Raw genomic sequence first — 22,511 nt, forward strand, 5'->3', positions numbered from 1 at the left:
AAAAATAAAAATAAAATTTTGACAACACTACAACTGGAAGCTAAACAATATATACCAGAGATGAAAGTAGTGTTGGTAAAAATTATGTTTAGTGTAAACATATATCTGTTCTCTACACGCAAAGAAAAAAACGTTTGGAAAAAGTGTACTGAAAACTTTTGTTAGAGATTTTTGAATTGCTTCGAAAATGTTAAACATTTATCACCAAAAAATTCGTTTGTTACACAATTTTTATTGTTTGAATAAAAAAAATATATATTTTTGAACCAACAACACAGTCCATTTCGTTTATATCCAGCACTGTTCATTTCTGAATTTAAGTCTTTAATAAGATATATTTTACAGTTCATAGTAAAAATTTAACATAGTAGTTGTAACGTTGGAACATCTTTTCGGAATCTTCCGAACATATCTGGAATATATGTAAAAAAAAAAAAACAAAACAAAAACTTTTTGGTGTTCGATTGAAGCAGGGATCGAACCCACGACCCTTGACATGCAAGGCGGACGTAGCAACAACTGCTCCACGGTGCCCAACTAAATGTATATTTTTGTTAAATAAAGTTTGTTTAATCGGCTCGTGTGTGCCGCAAGCTATGCTATATAAATGTAACTTAACAGGTTGGCTGATAAGTCCCCGGTCTGACACATAGATGGCGTCGCTAGTATTAAATGCATATTATTTTTATACAGTACCAACCTTCAAATTAGTTTGTGAGATAGAGCGTCTTTTGTGAAGCAACATTTGTTATTGTGGAAAAAAATGGAAAAAAAGGAATTTCGTGTTTTGATAAAATACTGTTTTCTGAAGGGAAAAAATACGGTGGAAGCAAAAACTTGGCTTGATAATGAGTTTCCGGATTCTGCCCCAGGGAAATCAACATTAATTGATTGGTATGCAAAATTCAAGCGTGGTGAAATGAGCACGGAGGACGGGCAGTGGACACCCGAAAGAGGTGGTTACCGACGAAATCATGAAAAAAGTCCACAAAATGATTTTAAATGACCGTAAAATGAAGTTGATCGAGATAGCAGAGGCCTTAAAGATATCAAAGGAACGTGTTGGTCATATCATTCATCAATATTTGGGGATATGCGGAAGCTCTGTGCAAAATGGGTGCCGCGTGAGCTCACATTTGACCAAAAACAACAACGTGTTGATGATTCTGAGTGGTGTTTGCAGCTGTTAACTCGTAATACACCCGAGTTTTTCCGTCGATATGTGACAATGGATGAAACATGGCTCCATCACTACACTCCTGAGTCCAATCGACAGTCGGCTGAGTGGACAGCGACCGGTGAACCGTCTCCGAAGCTTGGAAAGACTCAAAAGTCCGCTGGCAAAGTAATGGCCTCTGTTTTTTGGGATGAGCATGGAATAATTTTTATCGATTATCTTGAGAAGGGAAAACCCATCAACAGTGACTATTATATGGCGTTATTGGAGCGTGTAAAGGTCGAAATCGCGGCAAAACGGCCCAATATGAAGAAGAAAAAAGTGTTGTTCCACCAAGACAACGCACCGTGCCACAAGTCATTGAGAACGATGGCAAAAATTCATGAATTGGGCTTCGAATTGCTTCCCCACCCACCGTATTCTCCAGATCTGGCCCCCAGCGACTTTTTCTTGTTCTCAGACCTCAAAAGGATGCTCGCAGGGAAAAAATTTGGCTGCAATGAAGAGGTGATCGCCGAAACTGAGGCCTATTTTGAGGCAAAACCGAAGGAGTACTACCAAATTGGTATCAAAAAATTGGAAGGTCGTTATAATCGTTGTATCGCTCTTGAAGGAAACTATGTTGAATAATAAAAACGAATTTTGACAAAAAAATTTGTTTTTCTTTGTTAGACCGGGGACTTATCAGCCAACCGTTATATGGATAATTGTCTATTAATGACAATAACAGCTACATAGCTCAGTGGATAGTGTGTTGGCTTACAAACTGCATGGTCCGCGGTTCGATTCTCCGTCCAGGCGAAAGGTAAAATTTAAAAATTTTATAAAATCGAATAATTTCTTCTACATTGTTTGTATTGTTGTTTTGTTTAGTTAGTCCTTATGAAGTTGTTTTTACATCCTGGAAAATAATAAACATTTATCACAAAAAGTATATACAAAAGTATGTTCCAAATAAATTTCCTTAAAGCAAAAAGCAAATGAAAAACGAACTTCGTTTGTCTAAATTTTCGTTTGGGAGGAATTATTTTTTTCCGTGTATTCTCTACTAACTTCAAATTTTTTATTTGTAAATAAAAAACTTAGTTTAAGTCGCACCTTTTTTTTAAGATACAAGCACTATTTTTTCAAAAACCACACATTTTTATACCCTCCATCATAGGATGGGGGTATATTAACTTTGTCATTCCGTTTGTAACACATCGAAATATTGCTCTAAGACCCCATAAAGTATATATATTCTGGGTTCTGGGTGAAATTCTGAGTCGATCTAAGCATGTCCGTCCGTCCGTCTGTTGAAATCACGCTAACTTCCGAACGAAACAAGCTATCGACTTGAAACTTGGCACAGGTAGTTGTTATCGATGTAGGTCAAATGGTATTGAAAATGGGCCATATCGGTCCACTTTTACGTATAGCCCCCATATAAAGGGACCCTCAGATTTGGCTTGTGGAGCCTCTAACAGAAGGCTGAAATTTGGTATATGGTGTTGGTATATGGTCTCTAACAACCATGCAAAAATTGGTCCACATAGGTCCATAATTATATATAGCCCCCATATAAACCGATCTCCAGATTTGGCTTCCGGAGCCTAAAAGAGAAGCAAATTTCATCCGATCCAGCTGAAATTTGGTACATGGTGTTGGTATATGGTCTCTAACAATCATGCAAAAATTGGTCCACATCGGTTCATAATTATATATAGCCCCCATATAAACCGATCCCCAGATTTGGTTTGTGGAGCCTCTAAGAGAAGCATATTTCATCCGATCCGGCTGAAATTTGGTACATGGTGTTGGTATATGGTCTCTAACAATCATGCAAAAATTGGTCCACATCGGTCCATAATTATATATAGCCCCCATATAAACCGATCCCCAGATTTGGTTTGTGGAGCCTCTAAGAGAAGCATATTTCATCCGATCCGGCTGAAATTTGGTACATGATGTTGGTATATGGTCTCTAATAACCATGCAAAAATTGGTCCACATCGGTTCATAATTATATATAGCCCCCATATAAACCGATCCCCAGATTTGGCTTGCGAAGTCTCCAAGAGAAGCAAATTCATCCAATCCGGTTGTAATTTGGAACATGGTGTTAGTATATGATCTTTAACAACCGTGCCAGAATTGGTCCATATCGGCCCATAATTATATATAGCCCCCATATAAAACATTCTCCATATTTGACCTCCGGAGCCTCTTGGAGGAGCAAAATTCATCCGATCCGGTCGCTAACAACCATACCAAAATTGGTCCAATCACACAAAAATTGGTCCATATCGGTTCATAATCATGGTTGCCACTAGATCCAAAAATAATCTACCAAAATTTTATTTCTATAGAAAATTTTGTCAAAATATTATTTCTATAGAAAATTTTGTCAAAATTTTATTTCTAGAGAAAATTTTGTTAAAATTTTATTCGGTTCATAATAAAATTTTCATCATTGTCAAAATTTTATTTCTATAGAAAATTTTGTTAAAATTTCATTTCTGTAGAAATTTTTGTCAAAATTTTCTTTCTATAGAAAATTTTGTCAAAATTTTTATTTCTATAGAAAATTTTGTGAAAATTTTATTTCTATAGAAAATTTTGTTAAAATTTTATTTCTGTAGAAAATTTTGTCAAAATTTGATGTCTACTTTGTCAAACTGAATTATATACGTATTGGATCGATCTTTTTTGATTTAATATATACCACGTATGGACTTACATACAATTTAGAAGATGGTGTTAGGAGGTTTTAAGATACCTTGCCATCGGCAAGCGTTACCGCAACTTAAGTAATTCGATTGTGGATTGCAGTGTTTAGATGAAGTTTCTACGCAATCCATGATGAAGGGTACATAAGCTTCGGCCTGGCCGAACTTACGGCCCTATATACTTGTTTTTTAAATGTGTTATGCAGATGTTCTTTATATACCATTTTGCATATTATATATTTTTTCAGAGGGGGAACTTGATAGATATGTTATAATTGCAGTAATCAGGGTCCAATTGTGTTTTTCTGTTCTCGTAACTACTCTCGTATCTATATTCTCAAATTTTTTGGCAGGACCACATAGTAACATTGTTTTCCCAATTCTCGTTGTCTACTATGTAAAAAACACTTGTTATTATTTGTATTTATTTATTTACTACATAGTTTCCATGCCTGCCTGGGACATGTATGTGATCCACCATGTATATGCCAATTATGTATGACGAGTCTAGTATATTTGCAAATATCAACAAATTAAGTGGGCTATATATTTGCAGCATAGGTTTTTTTGATTTTATGCATTTGCATATAAACCTCCCAAACACAACAACAACGAAATGCTAGGAGCAACAAAAATTCTTTCGATTCTCTTCACAAGTGAAATATTTAACGGTATACCTCTCTCTCACTCTCTCTTTCCCTAGATATTTGCTTTACAGATATTTGCTTTACTTAAGATAATTCAATTCAAACACGAACTTGACCTGCCACATGTTAACCGCATTATAGTCTTGTTATATTTCACCTGTGTTATCTACCCGCACTCCTCTCTCTCTGTGTCTCAGTTTTTGGATTAGACACCATAATCGGTTTCAATAAAACATTGTGTCATATTTATCATCACCTGGAGGCAATGAGAAGTAGAAAAAAAAAACACCAAAACCAAATTAACATTCATCATGTAGTAGTAACACAGACAACGCATTATATTAAACGCATGTTATGCACGCAACTATAGAGATATCATGATTCTCGCCTCCCTCTCGCTACCCTTTGCCATATTTTATTATAATGCACACAATCAACTAAACGCCCCCCAAGTCGCTTGTATGTTAGGTGTTTTTTATCTTTAGGTGTTTGTTTAACTCCTTGCCAAAGTTGATGGTGACTTTATAACTTTTATTGTTTTTCTTACGCATTATCGTGATTTGTCCTAGTCGTCAGTTATCAATGAACGGATTTGTTATAACTTGGTTTCATTTATCATTTGTAGCCTGTTTGAATGTCTACATACATAATATAGTTGAGTGTATGACTTGGATATTTGCATTTTATTGATTAAGTTAACATATACGATAGCATGTTATAGAGAATGAGAGCAATTAAAACAGAGCACGATTGTGAGTATGTGGGAGATTATGGTAATAGAATGAATAATGCCGTGTCTTAGTAAACTGGGACATACAGTTATAATATATTATTGTTTGATTGAGATATTACTGTGTCTAGGATTTGCATTCATCACAAATGTGTCGATTATGGGAATATCTCAACACGAATTATGATAAAGTATTGCGAATTTTATTGAAAATATTTTAATATATATTTTACAAATAAAATGCTACTCACACTAACGAAATGAAATTTTACTCACACTCACAAACTAAAATGTTTACTCTAAATCCCCATCGTATTCACAAATACATTCTCATCGTATACAAATACATTCATATACTTAGCGTTCCTTTTTTTTCTACAAAACTATGTTATGCTATATTGACATTTTTTTTACATTTCTATAAAATCACTATTTTTATGTTAGCCTGATATCAACGCAGGCTGGTTTCGTCCAAATCAATAACTTCACATTAATTACAATTTTAAATGCAAGCTAATTGGACATGAAGATTAAGGAATTGGAATTATTATGCTATCGAAAAGAAAATGCCAGATACCCATCTTACAAGCCTGACTATACATATGTTTCAGTGTTGGCTAATCCACATTTCCATAGTCTCTAGTAAGATCTGGCTGGGTGAGATGATTCAATTTGGGTCTTATATCCTAATTTCTTATGGGAATTACATACGAGAATCATTTCTTTGAAGTTGAATCATTTTTTTCTCCACCACTGTACATCATCTTCTCATATAGCTACAATTTCTTAATCTTATTTTTTCGATTTCAATTTGTTGTTACATTACTGCAACAACAGATTGAAATCTATTTTTATAGCCATTGCTGAATCCACCTAATTGGTGAACGATCACACAATGTCTCTCTATACTTCAAATTGAGATCGTCCAATGTCCTGGAATGATGCACAATGTTAGTACAAAAATATCGTAATATTTTAATTAAAAATCTGTCTATGGACTGATATGGACCACTTTTTGCTTTGTTGTATTTCCAATTAAAACGTAGCTTGAAGCTGAAAACTTTTTCAATTAAAAAATTACTTGATACAATTAACTTTTTAATCAAACTCGGAAGACTAAAGTGTGGTACGGTCAAAATTTGGTCAAGGGAAAACGCGTGTAAATCGGTGAAATCGTTTATTTAAAAAATCAAATTAAATTTCTTTTTCAAGCTCAATTAGTATAAAATTCAGGAAAAATATTCAGTTAGGCTTTCGCTTTTCCAAATCCGAATTGCCGGGCCTCACGCTTGACACCTGCCATCAGATTTTGTACAGCCAACTTGTCCACCTTCTTCGCCTCAGAAAGCCAGTTTGCCTTGAACTGCTGCTCGTCCTTAGCAGTTTTTTTGGTCTTCTTAAGGTTCCGCTTGACAATAGCCCAGTATTTCTCAATTGGGCGGAGCTCTGGCGTGTTGGGAGGGTTCTTGCCCTTGGGAACCACCTGCACGTTGTTGGCGGCGTACCACTCCATGGCATTTTTACCGTAATGGCAAGATACCAAATCCGGCCAAAACAGTACGGAACAACCGTGTTTCTTCAGGAAAGGCAGCAGACGTTTATTCAAACACTCTTTCACGTAAATTTCTTGGTTGACAGTCCCGGAAGCTATGAAAATGCTGCTTTTCAAGCCACAGATACAGATGGCTTGCCAAACCTGATATTTCTTTGCGAACTTTGACAGTTTTATGTGCTTGAAAATATCTGCTACCTTTCCCCTTCCTTTTGCCGTATAAAACTCCTGTCCCGGAAGCTGCTTGTAGTCGGCTTTGACGTAGGTTTCGTCGTCCATTACGCAGTCAAACTTCGTCAGCATCGTCGTGTACAGCCACCGGGATCGCGCTTTGGCCGTCGTATTTTGTTTATCATCGCGATTTGGAGTCACTACCTTCTTGTAAGTCGATAGTCCGGCTCGTTTTTTGGCTCGATGCACGGTTGTAGACGATACACCCAGCTTATTTGCGGCATCTCGGAGAGAGAGGTTAGGGTTTCGCTTGAAACTACCGGCAACTCTCTTTGTCGTCTCAGCGGCTTCCGGTTTTCGATTTCCCCCCGATCCAGTCTTCCTGGCTGTCGACAAACGTTCCCCAAACACTTTAATTACATTTGTAACGGTTGATTTGGCAACTTTTAGCGATTTTGCCAGCTTTGCGTGCGAGTAGCTCGGATTTTCGCGATGCGCGAGCAAAATTTTGATACGCTGCTCTTCTTGCTTGGACGGCATTTTGACAACTGAAGAGTGAATTCCAAAATCAAAATAGGAGCAACATTCTACACACACACACACACCTTCAAAATGAGGGGTGTTCAGGTTTTTTAAATGCAAAATTGAAAGAAATACGTCAAGTTTATATTGACCAAATTTTGACCGTATCACCCTTTAAGTCAGTTAAAAGATTTCATGACCTTAAATTATAACTGCGAATTTCGCTTTTGTTTGACTAAGGTCAACTTGTCTTTAATAATAGTGAAAAATTCTTCAAAATTAATGAACTTGTCTTTAAATTTCTTGTCTTTTTGCATCTTGACAAGAAAGTAAAAGAGCCATAAAAAATGGAAATATCTTTCACCAATTTATTTTAACCCTTAAATGCGCACTGTATAACATATATTTTAGGATACAATCAGAAAACAATTCTTACGACTTAAAATTTTTACCGAATTCTTTGAAATCAAGTTTTTTGTATTTAATACATCATAGCCTTATTTCTAAAAATATGTTTTTCCTGCAGTCAAAATAAAAATCAAATTTTGATTAAAAATACAAAAACTAAAAATTGGAAGCTAAATACTATTTACCAGAGATGAAAGTAGTGTTCTCTATTCTCTACTAACATCAAATTTTTTATTTGTAAATAAGAACTTAGTTTAAATCGGAACGTTTTTTTTAAGAAACAAGCACTATTTTTTCAAAAAACACAAAATTGTTTTTTGTTTTGTTTTTAAATGTGGTATGCAGATGTTCTTTATATACCATTTTGCATATTATATATTTTTTGGGAAGAAAAAAAATCTGTTTGAAGTCGACTCCGAATTTGGAAATTGAAGTTGATTTAATTTTTTTTTTTACTTTTTAATTAAAAATTTAATTGACACAATAATTAATCGAATCTAAAAAAAAATGATTAAGTTATTCAATCGACTTCAATAAAAAAATTAATTGATTTTTTCAATCAACATCGTAATTGATGTTTAATTAAATCAATAAAAAAATTAATTAATTTTTGGAATCAATATCAACTAAATTTTTAATTGAATGAATTAAAAAATTAATTTAAATTTTCAACTCAAATCAATTATTTTTTTAATAATTTTTTTTTTGTTTATGTCCAATTAAAACTGTGATGGATGCTATCATTTTCGTGATTAACATTTCAATTAAAAAAAATTAATAGTATCAATTCAATTTAATTGATAGTCAATTAAAAAATTAATTGATCCAATTAAAAAATTAATTGATACTATTAATTTTTGTGATTGATTTTTATTTCAATTAAAAAAATTGTGGAATCAATTCAATTTTTAATTGAATACTTTTTAAAACTCACTATATTATACCCTGCACCACTTTGTAGATCTAAATTTTCGATACCATATCACTCGATCTTGACAGAATTTTTAGGCTTCTACAAAATCTATAATCTCAAAATTTAAGTCGGCTAATGTACTAGGGTGGAACACAATGTTAGTAAAAAAATATGGGAAACATTTAAATCTGAAGCAATTTTAAGGAAACTTCGCAAAAGTTTATTTATGATTTATCGCTCGATATATATGTATTAGAAGTTTAGGAAAATTAGAGTCATTTTTACAACTTTTCGACTAAGCAGTGGCGATTTTACAAGGAAAATGTTGGTATTTTGACCCTTTTTGTCGAAATCAGAAAAACATATATATGGGAGCTATATCAAAATCTGAACCGATTTCAACCAAATTTGGCACGCATAGCTACAATGCCAATTCTACTCCCTGTGCAAAATTTCAACTAAATCGGAGTTAAAAATTGGCCTCTGTGGTCATATGAGTGTAAATCGGGCGAAAGCTATATATGGGAGATATATCTAAATCTGAACCGATTTCAACCAAATTTGGCACGCATATCTAGAATGCTAATTGTACTGCCTGTGCAAAATTTCAACTAAATTGGAGCAAAAAATTGGCCTCTGTGGTCATATGAGTGTAAATCGGGCGAAAGCTATATGTGGGAGCTATATCTTAATCTGAACCGATTTCAAAAAAATTTGGCACGCATAGCAACAATGCTAATTCTACTCTCTGTGCAAAATTTCATTTAAATCGGAGTAAAAGATTGGTCATTGTGGTCATATGAGTGCAAATCGGGCGAACGATATATATGGGAGCTATATCTAAATCTGAACCGATTTCAATAAAATTTGGCACACTTGACTATATTACTAATTGTTCTTCTTGTGCAAACTTTTAAACAAATTAGTGTAAAACTCTGGCTTCTGGGGCCATATAAGTCCATATCGGGCGAAATATATATATGGGAGCTATATCTAAATCTGAACCGATTTCTTCCAAAATCAATAGGTTTCTATTCTGAGCCAAAACACATACTCGTGCCAAATTTGAAGTCGATTGAACTAAAACTGCGACCTAGACTTTTATTACAAAAATGTGTTCACGGACAGACGGACATGGCTATATCGACTCAGGAGCCCACCCTGTGCATTTTTGCCAAAGACACCATGTGTCTATCTCGTCTCCTTCTGGGTGTTGGAAACATATGCACTAACTTCTAATACCCTGTTCCACAGTGTTGCGCAGGGTATAATTAATTGAAAGTCAATTAAAAAATTAATTGATACTATTAATTTTTGTGATTGATTTTTGTTTTCAATTAAAAAATATGTTGAAACAATTAAATGTTTAGTTGAATATTTTTTTTAACTCAATTAAGACTTTAATTGAAAAAAAATTTCGTGGCAGTTTTTTCTGTGTAGTCTAGAGCTATTCCTAGAGCATATTTCTAATATCGTTTGAAAACTAAACGATTTGCAACAATTTGAAAATTATTACAAGGAAATATTTGACTAATGTTCTTAAATCATACCAATGTCCATGTATAGCAATGCCATATATAATATTACATAGGACAACAACAATAACGAGAAAAAAAAACAAACAAAACTATTAAAGAGTTTAAATATAAATGACAGGCCATGAATCACAAACACTTTTCTTTGGCGTTAGTTCAAAATTCTATTTGAACTTTTTTTCCACAATATTTCCGAATTGGTTTCTTCTTTCCTTCCTGTTGATGGGTTGCTTTCGTTTTTCATTTAGAGTTTTGTTTCTCCATTTTTTTTTCGTTTACTTTCTATTGAGAATGGTTTCATGTTTCGTGACAAAGTTTTATTGCAAAATTATTGAATTCCAAGAATGTAATGACGGCAAATACTTGTAAATAAATTCGCGATATTTTTCGAGCAATGCCAAACACGAAAATTGGTCTGCAACAAAAACAGAAAAAAGTAATAGAAAAACAAAAATAACAACAATTGTAATAAATCTAATTCCAACAAAAATACCAAAAAAAAAACAAAAATTCTTAAGGACTTTCTTCAATAAAGAAATAGAAATCAAAGTTTAGTAAATCACCATTATCATGATTTTGGCAATTTTTGCGTATTAAATTGAAATACAAGCCAAATTTATTGCAACACGCTGCCATAGGATAATAAAATCTTATAATGGTAAGAATTTCGAAATAATAAACTAAAAATTCTATAAACTTATAGAAGGTTATCCAACCACAATGCATTATGTTTTTGTTTCCGGAAAGTATTTATTTCAGATGAATACATTGAGAAAAAAGTTAGATTAATTCCAAAAATTTTGTTTTCAGTGCAATGTCTTTGCTAATGTAACCGAGCCAAATACGCATTTCTCTTTTAAATTTGAGTTTTGTATTGGGGACGAACGCAGAGAAAGCGCTACAATCTCAAAATGTTTTTATCGAACAAATAATTTACATTGTACATTATGGTTGGATCACCTTTTATATAATGAAATTGAATCTCAATAATTAATATCTCCTTGATTTTTTTTTTAAATTTTTGTTTTGCAAAGGCTGGAGATTGTCCGCATGGTCTTCATTTACAAGCAACTTTACAACATCACCATCACGATGCTGGAGGTGAGGTCGTCTCAAAGAATTTTATCGATACCCATGAGAAATATCAGCAAATTATCGATGAATTGAAATCGGATTTGGAACAAATGTCCTGCGATGTGGTTCAAGTACAAAAAGAATGCTCTAGTCAATTGGAAGATGATCAAAATGAAAATCATATAGTGGATTTAACGAAATCCCTAAAAGAATTGGAAAAACAAAATGATCGACTACAGGAAGCTTTAAAACAGCAGACACACGAAAAGGATAACGTGTATATAGAAATGGAAGCAAGAGTCTGTTGGTTTGATAAAAATATAAGCACCTTTACAGTTTCATTGGCACTTTTATATATGCACACACTAATTTCATCTACAATGGTAGAAAAAGTTTCGTTATATTAATGAAATGTGACATTAAAATTGAGCCAATGAAACAAAATCATTGATATAACGAAATTTTTCGTTATTATAACGAATTTTCTGTTAGTCAACGAAACGTTTCGTACCATTAACGAATATTTTCATTGTCTTAATGAAAATGTTTCGTTGTATCTATGAAACATTTTCATTGGCTCAATTTTAATGAAATTTTCTTTGTGTGTATACCATTTCATTTATCATTAACATATTTAGGCTCTAAATCGTTATACACAGAAAAAAATATTTTTTTTTGGTCTTCAATCACAAAATTAATTGATTCAATTAATTTTTATTGAAATTGAAATTTCTTTAATCACAGAAATGTAAAAAAAAAATAAATTAAATTAATTGATTTAATTAAAAAATATATTTCACGTAATTGAAGTTTGTGATTGTTTTTGATATAAATTTACTAAATCAACTAAAAATTTTAATTGATTTTTTTTTCAATGAAAATTTTAATTGGAAATATTTTTATGAAATTTTTTCCTGTGTAGTAATATTTAACTTTGTGAAATATATTATACTTAAAACTCTGGATTATACCCAGATCTTAGAGTACAAATTAAAATGTTGAATGTGGCTCTTACCGATTCTAGCATATTTGGAGGTAAATCAAGAAAACACGCGGAAGCCTTCGGCCTTTTTAAAATAAACAGGCAGCAATGACTTCAAATTAATCACAATGGACCTATATTGGTCTAAGCGAATATCAATTCGATCCAAGAATTGTTGCCATCCTCTACAACCTAACCTAATGATTTCAAATCGTTCATCGCCGTCACGGAGGGGTTCAAGAAAATAGAGTTTTCAGAGGATTTAAAAAGTAGGCAGGAGTGTCTTAAAATGAGACTGTATTGAAAAATTATGTTCAACATTTCCAAAATGGGTAGGCCTACTATGTACTTATCAAATTACCCTCGCTCACCTGTATTACGTTTGGAATCATCTGTATAAACATTTTCCCAACAGTAGTAGTATCATCATTTTCCCAACAGTTTAACTACTTCACAAATGGGAACAAGTTTGAAGAATTGCTGACAAATTTTGTCAAAATTTTGTTTCTATAGAAAATTTTGTCATAATTTTACTTCTATCAAAAATTTTGTCAATATTTAATTTCTACAGAAAATTTTGGCAAGATTTTATTTCTAAAGAAAATGTTGTCAACATTTTATTTTATAGAAGATTTTAACAAAATTTTATTTCTATTCAAATTGTTATCAAGATTTCATTTCTATAGAAAATTTTGTCAAAATTTTATTTCTATGGAAAATCTTGTCAAAATTTTCTTTATATAGAAAATCTTGTCAAAGTTTTCTTTCTATGGAAAATTTTGTCATAATTTTATTTCTATCGAAAATTTTGTAAATTTTTTTGCTATAGAAAATTTTGTTAAAATTGTATTTCTACAGAAAATTGTCAAAATTTTATTTCAAGAGAAATTTTTGTCAAAATTTTATTTCTGTAAAAAATTTTGACAAAATTTTATATCTATGGAAAATTTTGTCAAAATTTTATTTCTATAGAAAATTTTGGCAACATTTTATTTTATAGAAGATTTTGAGAAAATTGTGTTTCTATTCAAATTTTCAACATTTCATTTCTATTGAAAATTATTTTATAGAGAAATTTTTTTCAAAATTTTATTCCTTTCGAAAATTTTTTAAAAATTTTAGTTCAATAGAAAATTTACAAAAATTTTATTTTTATAGAAAATTTTGACAAAATTGTATTTCTGCAGAATATCTTAACAAAATTCTATTTCTAAAGAAAATTTTGACAACATTTTATTTCTATAGAAAATTTTGACAAAATTTTGTTCCTATAGAAAATTTTATTTTTTCAATTTGTCAAAATTTTATTTTTTCAATTTGTCAAAATTTTATTTCTATAGAAAATTTTGACAAAATTTTATTTCTATAGAAAATTTTGACAAAATTTTATTTCTATAGAAAATTTTGACAAAATTTTATTTCTATAGAAAATTTTGACGAAATTTTATTTCTATAGAAAATTTATTTTTTTCAATTTTTCAAAATTTTATTTCTATAAAAAATATTGTCAAACATTTATTTCTATAGAAAATTTTGTCAAAATTTTATTTCTATAGAAAATTTTGTCAAAATTTTATTTCTATAGAAAATCTTGTCAAAGTTTTCTTTCTATCGAAAATTTTGTAAATTTTTTTTTTGCTATAGAAAATTGTCAAAATTTTATTTCAATAGAAATTTTTGTCAACATTTTATTTCTGTAGAAAATTTTGCCAAAATTTTATATCTATGGAAAATTTTGGCAACATTTTATTTTATAGAAGATTTTGAGAAAATTGTGTTTCTATTAAAATTTTTATCAACATTTCATTTCTATTGAAAATTATTTTATAGAGAAATTTTATTTATAGAGAAATTTTTTTCAAAATTTTATTCCTCTCGAAAATTTTATCAAAATTTTAGTTCAATAGAAAATTTACAAAATTTTTATTTTTATAGAAAATTTTGACAAAATTGTATTTCTATAGAATATCTTAACAAAATTCTATTTCTAAAGAAAATCTTGACAACATTTTATTTCTATAGAAAATTTTGACAAAATTTTGTTTCTATAGGAAATTTTATTTTTTCAATTTGTCAAAATTTGATTTCTATAGAAAATTTTGACAAAATTTTATTTCTATAGAACATTTTGACAAAATTTTATTTCTATAGAAAATTTTGTCAAAATTTTATTTCTATAGAAAATTTTGTCAAAATTTTGTTTCTATAGAAAATTTTGAAAAAATTTTATTTCTATAGAAAATTTTGTCAACATTTTATTTCTATAGAAAATTTTGTCAAAATTTTATTCCTATAGAAAATTTTATTTCTATAAAAAAAATTTTGTCAAACTTTTATTTCTATAGAAAATTTTGTCAAAATTTTCTTTCTATTGAAAATCTTGTCAAAGTTTTCTTTCTATGGAAAATTTTACTTCTATCGAAAATTTTGTAAATTTTTTTGCTATAGAAAATTTTGTTAAAATTTTATTTCCATAGAAAATTGAAAACATTTTATTTCCACAGAAAATTGTAAATATTTTCAAATATTTCAAGAAAAAATTTTGTCAAAATTTTATTTCTATAGAAAATTTTAACAAAATTTTGTTTCTGTAGGGAATTTTGTTAAAATATTATATGTATGGAAATTTTGTCCAAAGTTTATTTCTATCGAAAATTTTTACACAATTTTATTTCTATAGAACATTTTGTCAAAATTTTGTTTCTATGGAAAATTTTGTCAAAATTTTATTTCTATAAAAAATTTTCTGTATAGAGAAATTTTATTTATAGAGAAATTCTATTTATAGAGAAATTTTTGTCAAAATTTTATTTCTTTCGAAAATTTTGTCAAAATTTTTTTTCAATAGAAAATTTTGAAAAAATTTTGTTTCTATAGAAAATTTTAACAAAATTGTATTTCTATAGGAAATTTTGACAAAATTTTATTTCTATAGAAAATTTTGATAAAATTTTATTTCTATAGAAAATTTTGACAAAATTTTATTTCTATAGAAAATTTTGACAAAATTGTATTTCTATAGGAAATTTTGACAAAATTTTATTTCTATAGAAAATTTTGATAAAATTTTATTACTATAGAAAATTTTGACAAAATTTTATTTCTATAGAAAATTTTGACAAAATTTTATTTCTATAGAAAATTTGGTCAAACACCAACAGTAAAAAGTCTACCATTTTTAGTAGAATTCTATCAACTGTGGCAACCGTGATTGGCGGTAGACACTGCTAGTGTTTGGGAAATACAATATGACATTGAAAGCATCGAATAATTCTTGTATTTCTGCACACTCAAAAAAAAGTTTACTTGGATCCAAAGATTTTGACCTTCCCTTAAGGATTTTGGTATTGATTCCGAACCAAAGATGCGGCTTCTTTAAAATAAAGACATCTTTGACGGACCTCCCTGGCTTTAAATCTATGATAAATAAAATTAAAATTAGGTACAGATCTTATTCAACGGATTTTTATCCTCTTTTTGCGATATATTAATAAAGGTATTTATGTACAAACAAATTCCAATTTAAAATCCAAATTATGACAGGCACTTCAAAGTAAAAACAGTTTTCTTAATGTTAAAAAAAAAACTTTAAACCAAAGATGCAAATCCTTAAAATAAGCCATAGCCTATATTTGAAGCGATTTTATCTTAAATTTAAAAATACAATATGTCAGTTGAGTTAAAGACGATTTCTTTAAATTAAAAATGTTTTTCTTTATTTTAAGGAAAATTTGCCTTACTTCAAAGATCTACAACTTCAGCAGAGAGACGGAAAATTTCAAGATTTGTGCCCTAAATTTAATGAAAAAAATTTTTGAAGCAAGAATTATAAACTTTATTTTATTTAAAATGTCATTATTTTAATTAATTTTGTCCTTAACTTTGGGTAAATTTCGATTCCTAAAATTTAAGTTGCATAATCTTCCATATTAGGTCAATATTTTTTTCAGTGCAGAATATTTTGACAAAATTCTATTTCTAAAGAAAATTTTGACAACCATTTATTTCTATAGAAAATTTTGACAAAATTTTGTTTCTATAGAAAATTTTGACAAAATTTTATTTCTATAGAAAATTTGGCAAAATTTTATTTCTATAGAAAATTTAATTTTTTCAATTTGTCAAAATTTTATTTCTATAGAAAATTTTGTCAAAATTTTATTTCTATAGAAAATTTTGTCAACATTTTATTTCTATAGAAAATATTGTCAAAATTTTACTCCTATAAAAAATTTTATTTCTATAAAAAAAATTTTGTCAAACTTTTATTTCTATAGAAAATTTTGTCAAAATTTTCTTTCTATAGAAAATCTTGTCAAAGTTTTCTTTCTATGGAAAATTTTACTTCTATCGATAATTTTGTAAATTTTTTTGCTATAGAAAATTTTGTTAAAATTTTATTTCCACAGAAAATTGTAAAAATTTTATTTCAATAGAAAATTTTGTCAAAATTTTATTTCCATAGGAAATTTTTTCTGTAGGAAATTTTTGTTAAAATATTATATGTATGGATATTTTGACCAAAGTTTATTTCTATAGAAAATTTTGTCAAAATTTTGTTTCTATGGAAAATTTTGTGAAAATTTTATTTCTATAAAAAATTTTCTTTATAGAGAAATTTTATTTATAGAGAAATTTTTGTCAAAATTTTATTTCTTTCAAAAATTTTGACAAAATTTTATTTCTATAGAAAATTTTGACAAAATTTTATTTCTATAGAAAATTTTGACAAAATTTTATTTCTATCGAAAATTTTGACAAAATTTTATTTGTGTACAAAATTTGGTCAAACACCAACAGTAAAAAGTCTACCATTTTTAGTAGAAGTCTATCAACTGTTTCAACCGTGGTTGGCGGTAGACATTGCTAGTGTGTTGGAAATACAATATGCCATTGAAAGCATCGAATAATTCTTGGTTTTACACCCCATTTATTCTAAATCGTCAGTTTGCTTTTTTTTCCTGGCATTTGTAAGCACTTTCTTCCTTTTCGCCTGAAAATAGGCAAAAACAATTTTTCTTCCGGAGAAGTCAATTTCTAGGAAGTTGTTACCTTAATTTATATCTAATTTTAAACACCAGTGATTTCTCTTTTTCATAGCGTTTAAATCGTATTTTTTTAGTAATGTGTCACTTTTATACCGCTTTTTAATATTAGTGGCCACCTTTTAATAGCAAATGACACCTTTTAACATATACCATCTTTTAGAGATTCTTTAGAGATTATTTTATAGAGAAATTTTATTTATAGAGATTTTTTTTTTTAAATTTTATTCCTCTCGAAAATTTTGTCAAAATTTTAGTTCAATAGAAAATTTACAAAATTTTTATTTTTATAGAAAATTTTGACAAAATTGTATTTCTACAGAATATCTTAACAAAATTCTATTTCTAAAGAAAATTTTGACAACATTTTATTTCTATAGAAAATTTTGACAAAATTTTGTTTCTATAGAAAATTTTATTTTTTCAATTTGTCAAAATTTTATTTCTATAGAAAATTTTGACAAAATTTTATTTCTAAAGAAAATTTTGACAAAATTTTATTTCTATAGAAAATTTTGACGAAATTTTATTTCTATAGAAAATTTATTTTTTTCAATTTTTCAAAATTTTATTTCTATAAAAAATGTTGTCAAACATTTATTTCTATAGAAAATTTTGTCAAAATTTTATTTCTATAGAAAATCTTGTCAAAGTTTTCTTTCTATCGAAAATTTTGTAATTTTTTTTTGCTATAGAAAATTGTCAAAATTTTATTTCAATAGAATTTTTGTCAAAATTTTATTTCTGTAGAAAATTTTGCCAAAATTTTATATCTATGGAAAATTTTGGCAAAATTTTATTTTATAGAAGATTTTGAGAAAATTGTGTTTCTATTCAAATTTTTATCAACATTTCATTTCTATTGAAAATTATTTTTTAGAGAAATTTTATTTATAGAGAATTTTTTTTCAAAATTTTATTCCTCTCGAAAATTTTGTCAAAATTTTAGTTCAATAGAAAATTTACAGAATTTTTATTTTTATAGAAAATTTTGACAAAATTGTATTTCTACAGAATATCTTAACAAAATTCTATTTCTAAAGAAATTCTTGACAACATCTTATTTCTATAGAAAATTTTGACAAAATTTTGTTTCTATAGGAAATTTTATTTTTTCAATTTGTCAAAATTTGATTTCCATAGAAAATTTTGTCAAAATTTTGTTTCTATAGAAAATTTTGACAAAATTTTATTTCTATAGAAAATTTTGACAAAATTTTATTTCTATAGAAAATTTATTTTTTTCAATTTTTCAAAATTTTATTTCTATAGAAAATTTTGTCATCATTTTATTTCTGTAGAAAATTTTGTCAAAATTTTATTCCTATAAAAAATTTTATTTCTATAAAAAAATTTTGTCAAAATTTTATTTCTATAGAAAATTTTGTCAAAATTTTCTTTCTTTAAAAAATTTTGTCAAAGTTTTCTTTCTATAGAAAATCTTGTCAAAGTTTTCTTTCTATGGAAAATTTTACTTCTATCGAAAATTTTGTAAATTTTTTCCACAGAAAATTTTAAAAATTTTATTTCAAGAGAAAATTTTGTCAAAATTTCATTTCTGTAGAAAATTTTGCAAAAATTTTATTTATAGAGAAAATTTTGTCAAAATTTCATTTCTATAGAAATTTTTTTATAGAGAAATTTTATTTATAGAGAAATTTTTGTCAAAATTTTATTTCATTCGAAAATTTTGTCAAATTCGTTTTTCAATAGAAAATTTTGACAAAATTTTGTTTCTATAGAAAATTTTCACAAAAATTTATTTCTATAGAAAATTTTGACAAAATTTTATTTCTATAGAAAATTTTGCCAAATTTGTATATCTATAGAAAATTTTGACAAAATTTTATTTCTATAGAAAATTTTTTCAAAATTTTCTATCTATAAAAAATTTTGTCAAATATTTTATTTCTATAGAAAATTTTGATACAATTTTATTTCTATAGAAAGTTTTGCCAAATTTTATTTCTATAGAAAATTTTGACAAAATTTTATTTCTATCGAAAATTTTGACAAAATTTTGTTTCTATAGAAAATTTTGACAAAACTTTATTTGTGCAGAAAATTTTGTCAAACACCAACAGTAAAAAATCTACCATTTTTAGTAGAATTCTATCAACTGTGGCAACCGTGATTGGCGGTAGACATTGCTAGTGTTAGGGAAATACAATATGGCATTAAAAGCATCGAATAATTCTTGGTTTTACACCCCATTTATTGTAAATCGTCATTTTGCTTTTTTTCGAAGCTCTAATGGCGATGTTGCGTATTTATCTAAAAGCAGTAAATGCAATAAGAAATTAAGCGCGTATGTACCTGTACCAAATTATTGACATGTACAATCACCAAATACTTCTCGGTTTGCGATATTGTCAATTTGTGTAAACAAAATTTAAATTTACTGTCACAAATTCATTAAAGACCTTCTGCTCCACCTGCTCCGTTTTCGTAGTGCGAATTTAGTGCCACATTTGCCCCTCTTTGAAGTGGTGACACTTTTGAGCCATTCTATTTTTGTGACACTTAACAATTCATGGCATTTGTAAGTACTTTCTTCGCCTGAAAATATGCAAAACCAATTTTACTTCCGGAGAAAATTTCTAGGAAGAACTAGAGAAAAAACAGTTGTTACCTTAATTTATATCTAATTTTAAACACTAGTGATTTCTCTTTTTCATAGCGTTTAAATCGTATTTTTTTAGTAATGTGTCACTTTTATACCGCTTTTTAATATTAGTGACCACCTTTTAATAGCAAATGACACGTTTTATGCCATCTTTTAGAGATTCTGAGCAGCAATGCTGCCACCACGACTATATTTCGTTATTAAAAATTATCTTATGCGACAAATTGTTAAATTGATGATGGGTTTAAAATTTATTCTATTATCCTTTCTGATTTCTCACACATTCGCATAAATTGTTAATCTTAATTATTCTTAAAGATTTGTCTTATAACCTCTTCCCGGCCCCTCTCTCTGTTTTTCCAGAATCAATCCCTCAAACGCCAAATTCAACATCTAGAACTAGATTTAAGTGAAAGTAAAGGTCAAGTTGTCCATTTAATGCGGCTTCTACAGTCTTCAACTCCACATTCATCATCTATGCCATCCTCCTGTCGTGCCAAATCCTTAGAATGTCCAGGACAACTGCGTATGCCCCCCAATGTTGTATGCTGTGATAGTAGACAACAGATTAGTGAATTGGAGAAACGAGTGGAACGATTATCGAAAAACTTGGATGAATCGCAACGTCAAGAAAGCTTTTTACGTTCAGAAATTAGAAAACTGAATGAGGAACTCAACGAAAGCAAAAGAAGAAATGGTACGTAGGGTATTTATGTGTTTAAGGAACTAAATTTGAAATTGTGAATTTTAATATTTTAGGAAATTTAGTGGAAAAAACTCAGCATATGGCTGGTCTTTTAAAATCACAGGAAAATCATCGTTTGGAATTGGCCAAGAAATATGATAGTTTGGAGAAAAATTTCGATGATCAATCAAAGAAATTAAGAGCTGCCGATGCCCAGTTAAGGGTTTTGGGTGAACGCCTTAAGCTCATGGAGAAGGACCAACAGGAACACAAAATTGAGGTAAGAAAATTTTTATTAGCATGGTTAATGTTATGCTCGAAATCTACTTTTTTGACATTTGAAAACTCGTGATATATCGAGCACAGTACGAATATCTCAGCAAAAAAAAAAATTGGAAGTTGTTCTAAAGGCATTTCCAAAAATGTCCTACCAAAGATGTTCTTTATTTGAACTACAAAGGAAGTCCTTGTTTCATTAAGCTTGTCATAACTAGCTTCTTTCATATTTTTAAAAGATAATTTTAACTCTTAATGGGTTAAAACTAGAGTGTGAATTAATAATTTTGTTCAAATTATTAAAATTTTGTCGAAAAAAAACGCTAAATCCAATTTAGAAAATTTTTTGAAAAAATAAAAACTATAAAAAATTATTTATTTAGCAATTTTTTTAATTCACATCAAAAATCGCCGATTCGGCTTGACACCTTAAAAATTAGGTTCAAAGCAACGGCTGTTGTAGTGGTTGACATTCGTCCTATGACAAGCCCATGTTAAATTTATCGCTTCTATGTCAATTTTGCACCACTTCCGGACCCGAGAAGAGCATTTTTACTACTTTTTTGGCGACGCTTTTTTCCTGGGATATTGTTCGGTTAAGTATGTATGTTGGTCGTCTAGCGGCTGCAGGAGTTTATTGAAAAGTTTGCATACTGCTGGGGTCAGATCGATTTCTCTTAAGTTAGAGCAGTTTTTAAGCTATACTTTCTTGCCATATTAATTGTAAGGATTTTTTCCACTCATTGACATTTGAGTCTATCTTGAAAAATTCGAGTTTATTATTACTTTTATTAATTCTTTATTGTTATTATTATTAATTGTTCGTCATACCATTTCAGCGTGATATACTACGAAATGAAGTTTTGTCCCTTAAGGAGAAAGAAGCTGTGGTCGTAGGCCGTCAAAAGAGTATGCAGGAACAATTAATAAAAACCGAAAAAGAACTCTACAATGCCCACGAAGTGATTAAGGACCAACAAATGATTTTCAAGAGTAATGATCTCAAGCATGCGGAGGAATTGCAACGAATTCGGGAAGAGAAATACGATATTCAGAGAGATTTGAAAAACCTTACGGAGGATTTTAGGAGACTGGAAGAAGCTTATAAGTGAGTATAATGCATGCAATGGGGTGGAATGTATCATCGTTTTTCCCAATATTAGGAAATAATTGGAAGGATATAGTGCAATCACAAACTAGAGACATTCATCCATTTTCATTTTAGATATTTCCAGCGATGCTTATTAAATTTTATACCCTCCATCATAGGATGGGGGTATATTAACTTTGTCATTCCGTTTGTAACACATCGAAATATTGCTCTAAGACCCCATAAATTATATATATTCTCACCCATGTTCCGATATACGCTTCAATTCCACTTCCACTATTCACGTCAAATCCACGAACGTGAAAATATGGTGCCCTTAATTCCACGTTCTTTTTTGAACTTTTCTGTA

The 22,511-nt window shown here is 29.1% G+C and overlaps 1 protein-coding gene across 6 annotated transcripts in view; it reads left to right on the plus strand.

Moving 5' to 3' along the window:
- Positions 1–22,511, plus strand: part of yuri (yuri gagarin) — a 55,638-nt gene that overhangs the window by 27,864 nt on the left and 5,263 nt on the right. For all 6 annotated transcript variants that reach the window (XM_075297491.1, XM_075297489.1, XM_075297493.1 and 3 more), the window contains 3 exons: positions 20,454–20,787; positions 20,850–21,055; positions 21,891–22,159. In XM_075297491.1, coding sequence (XP_075153606.1) covers positions 20,454–20,787; positions 20,850–21,055; positions 21,891–22,159 — 809 coding nt within the window. The remainder of the gene's footprint in view (positions 1–20,453; positions 20,788–20,849; positions 21,056–21,890; positions 22,160–22,511) is intronic.

This window comes from Haematobia irritans, chromosome 2, assembly GCF_050003625.1.
Source record: "Haematobia irritans isolate KBUSLIRL chromosome 2, ASM5000362v1, whole genome shotgun sequence".
Classification (NCBI taxonomy): domain Eukaryota; kingdom Metazoa; phylum Arthropoda; class Insecta; order Diptera; family Muscidae; genus Haematobia; species Haematobia irritans.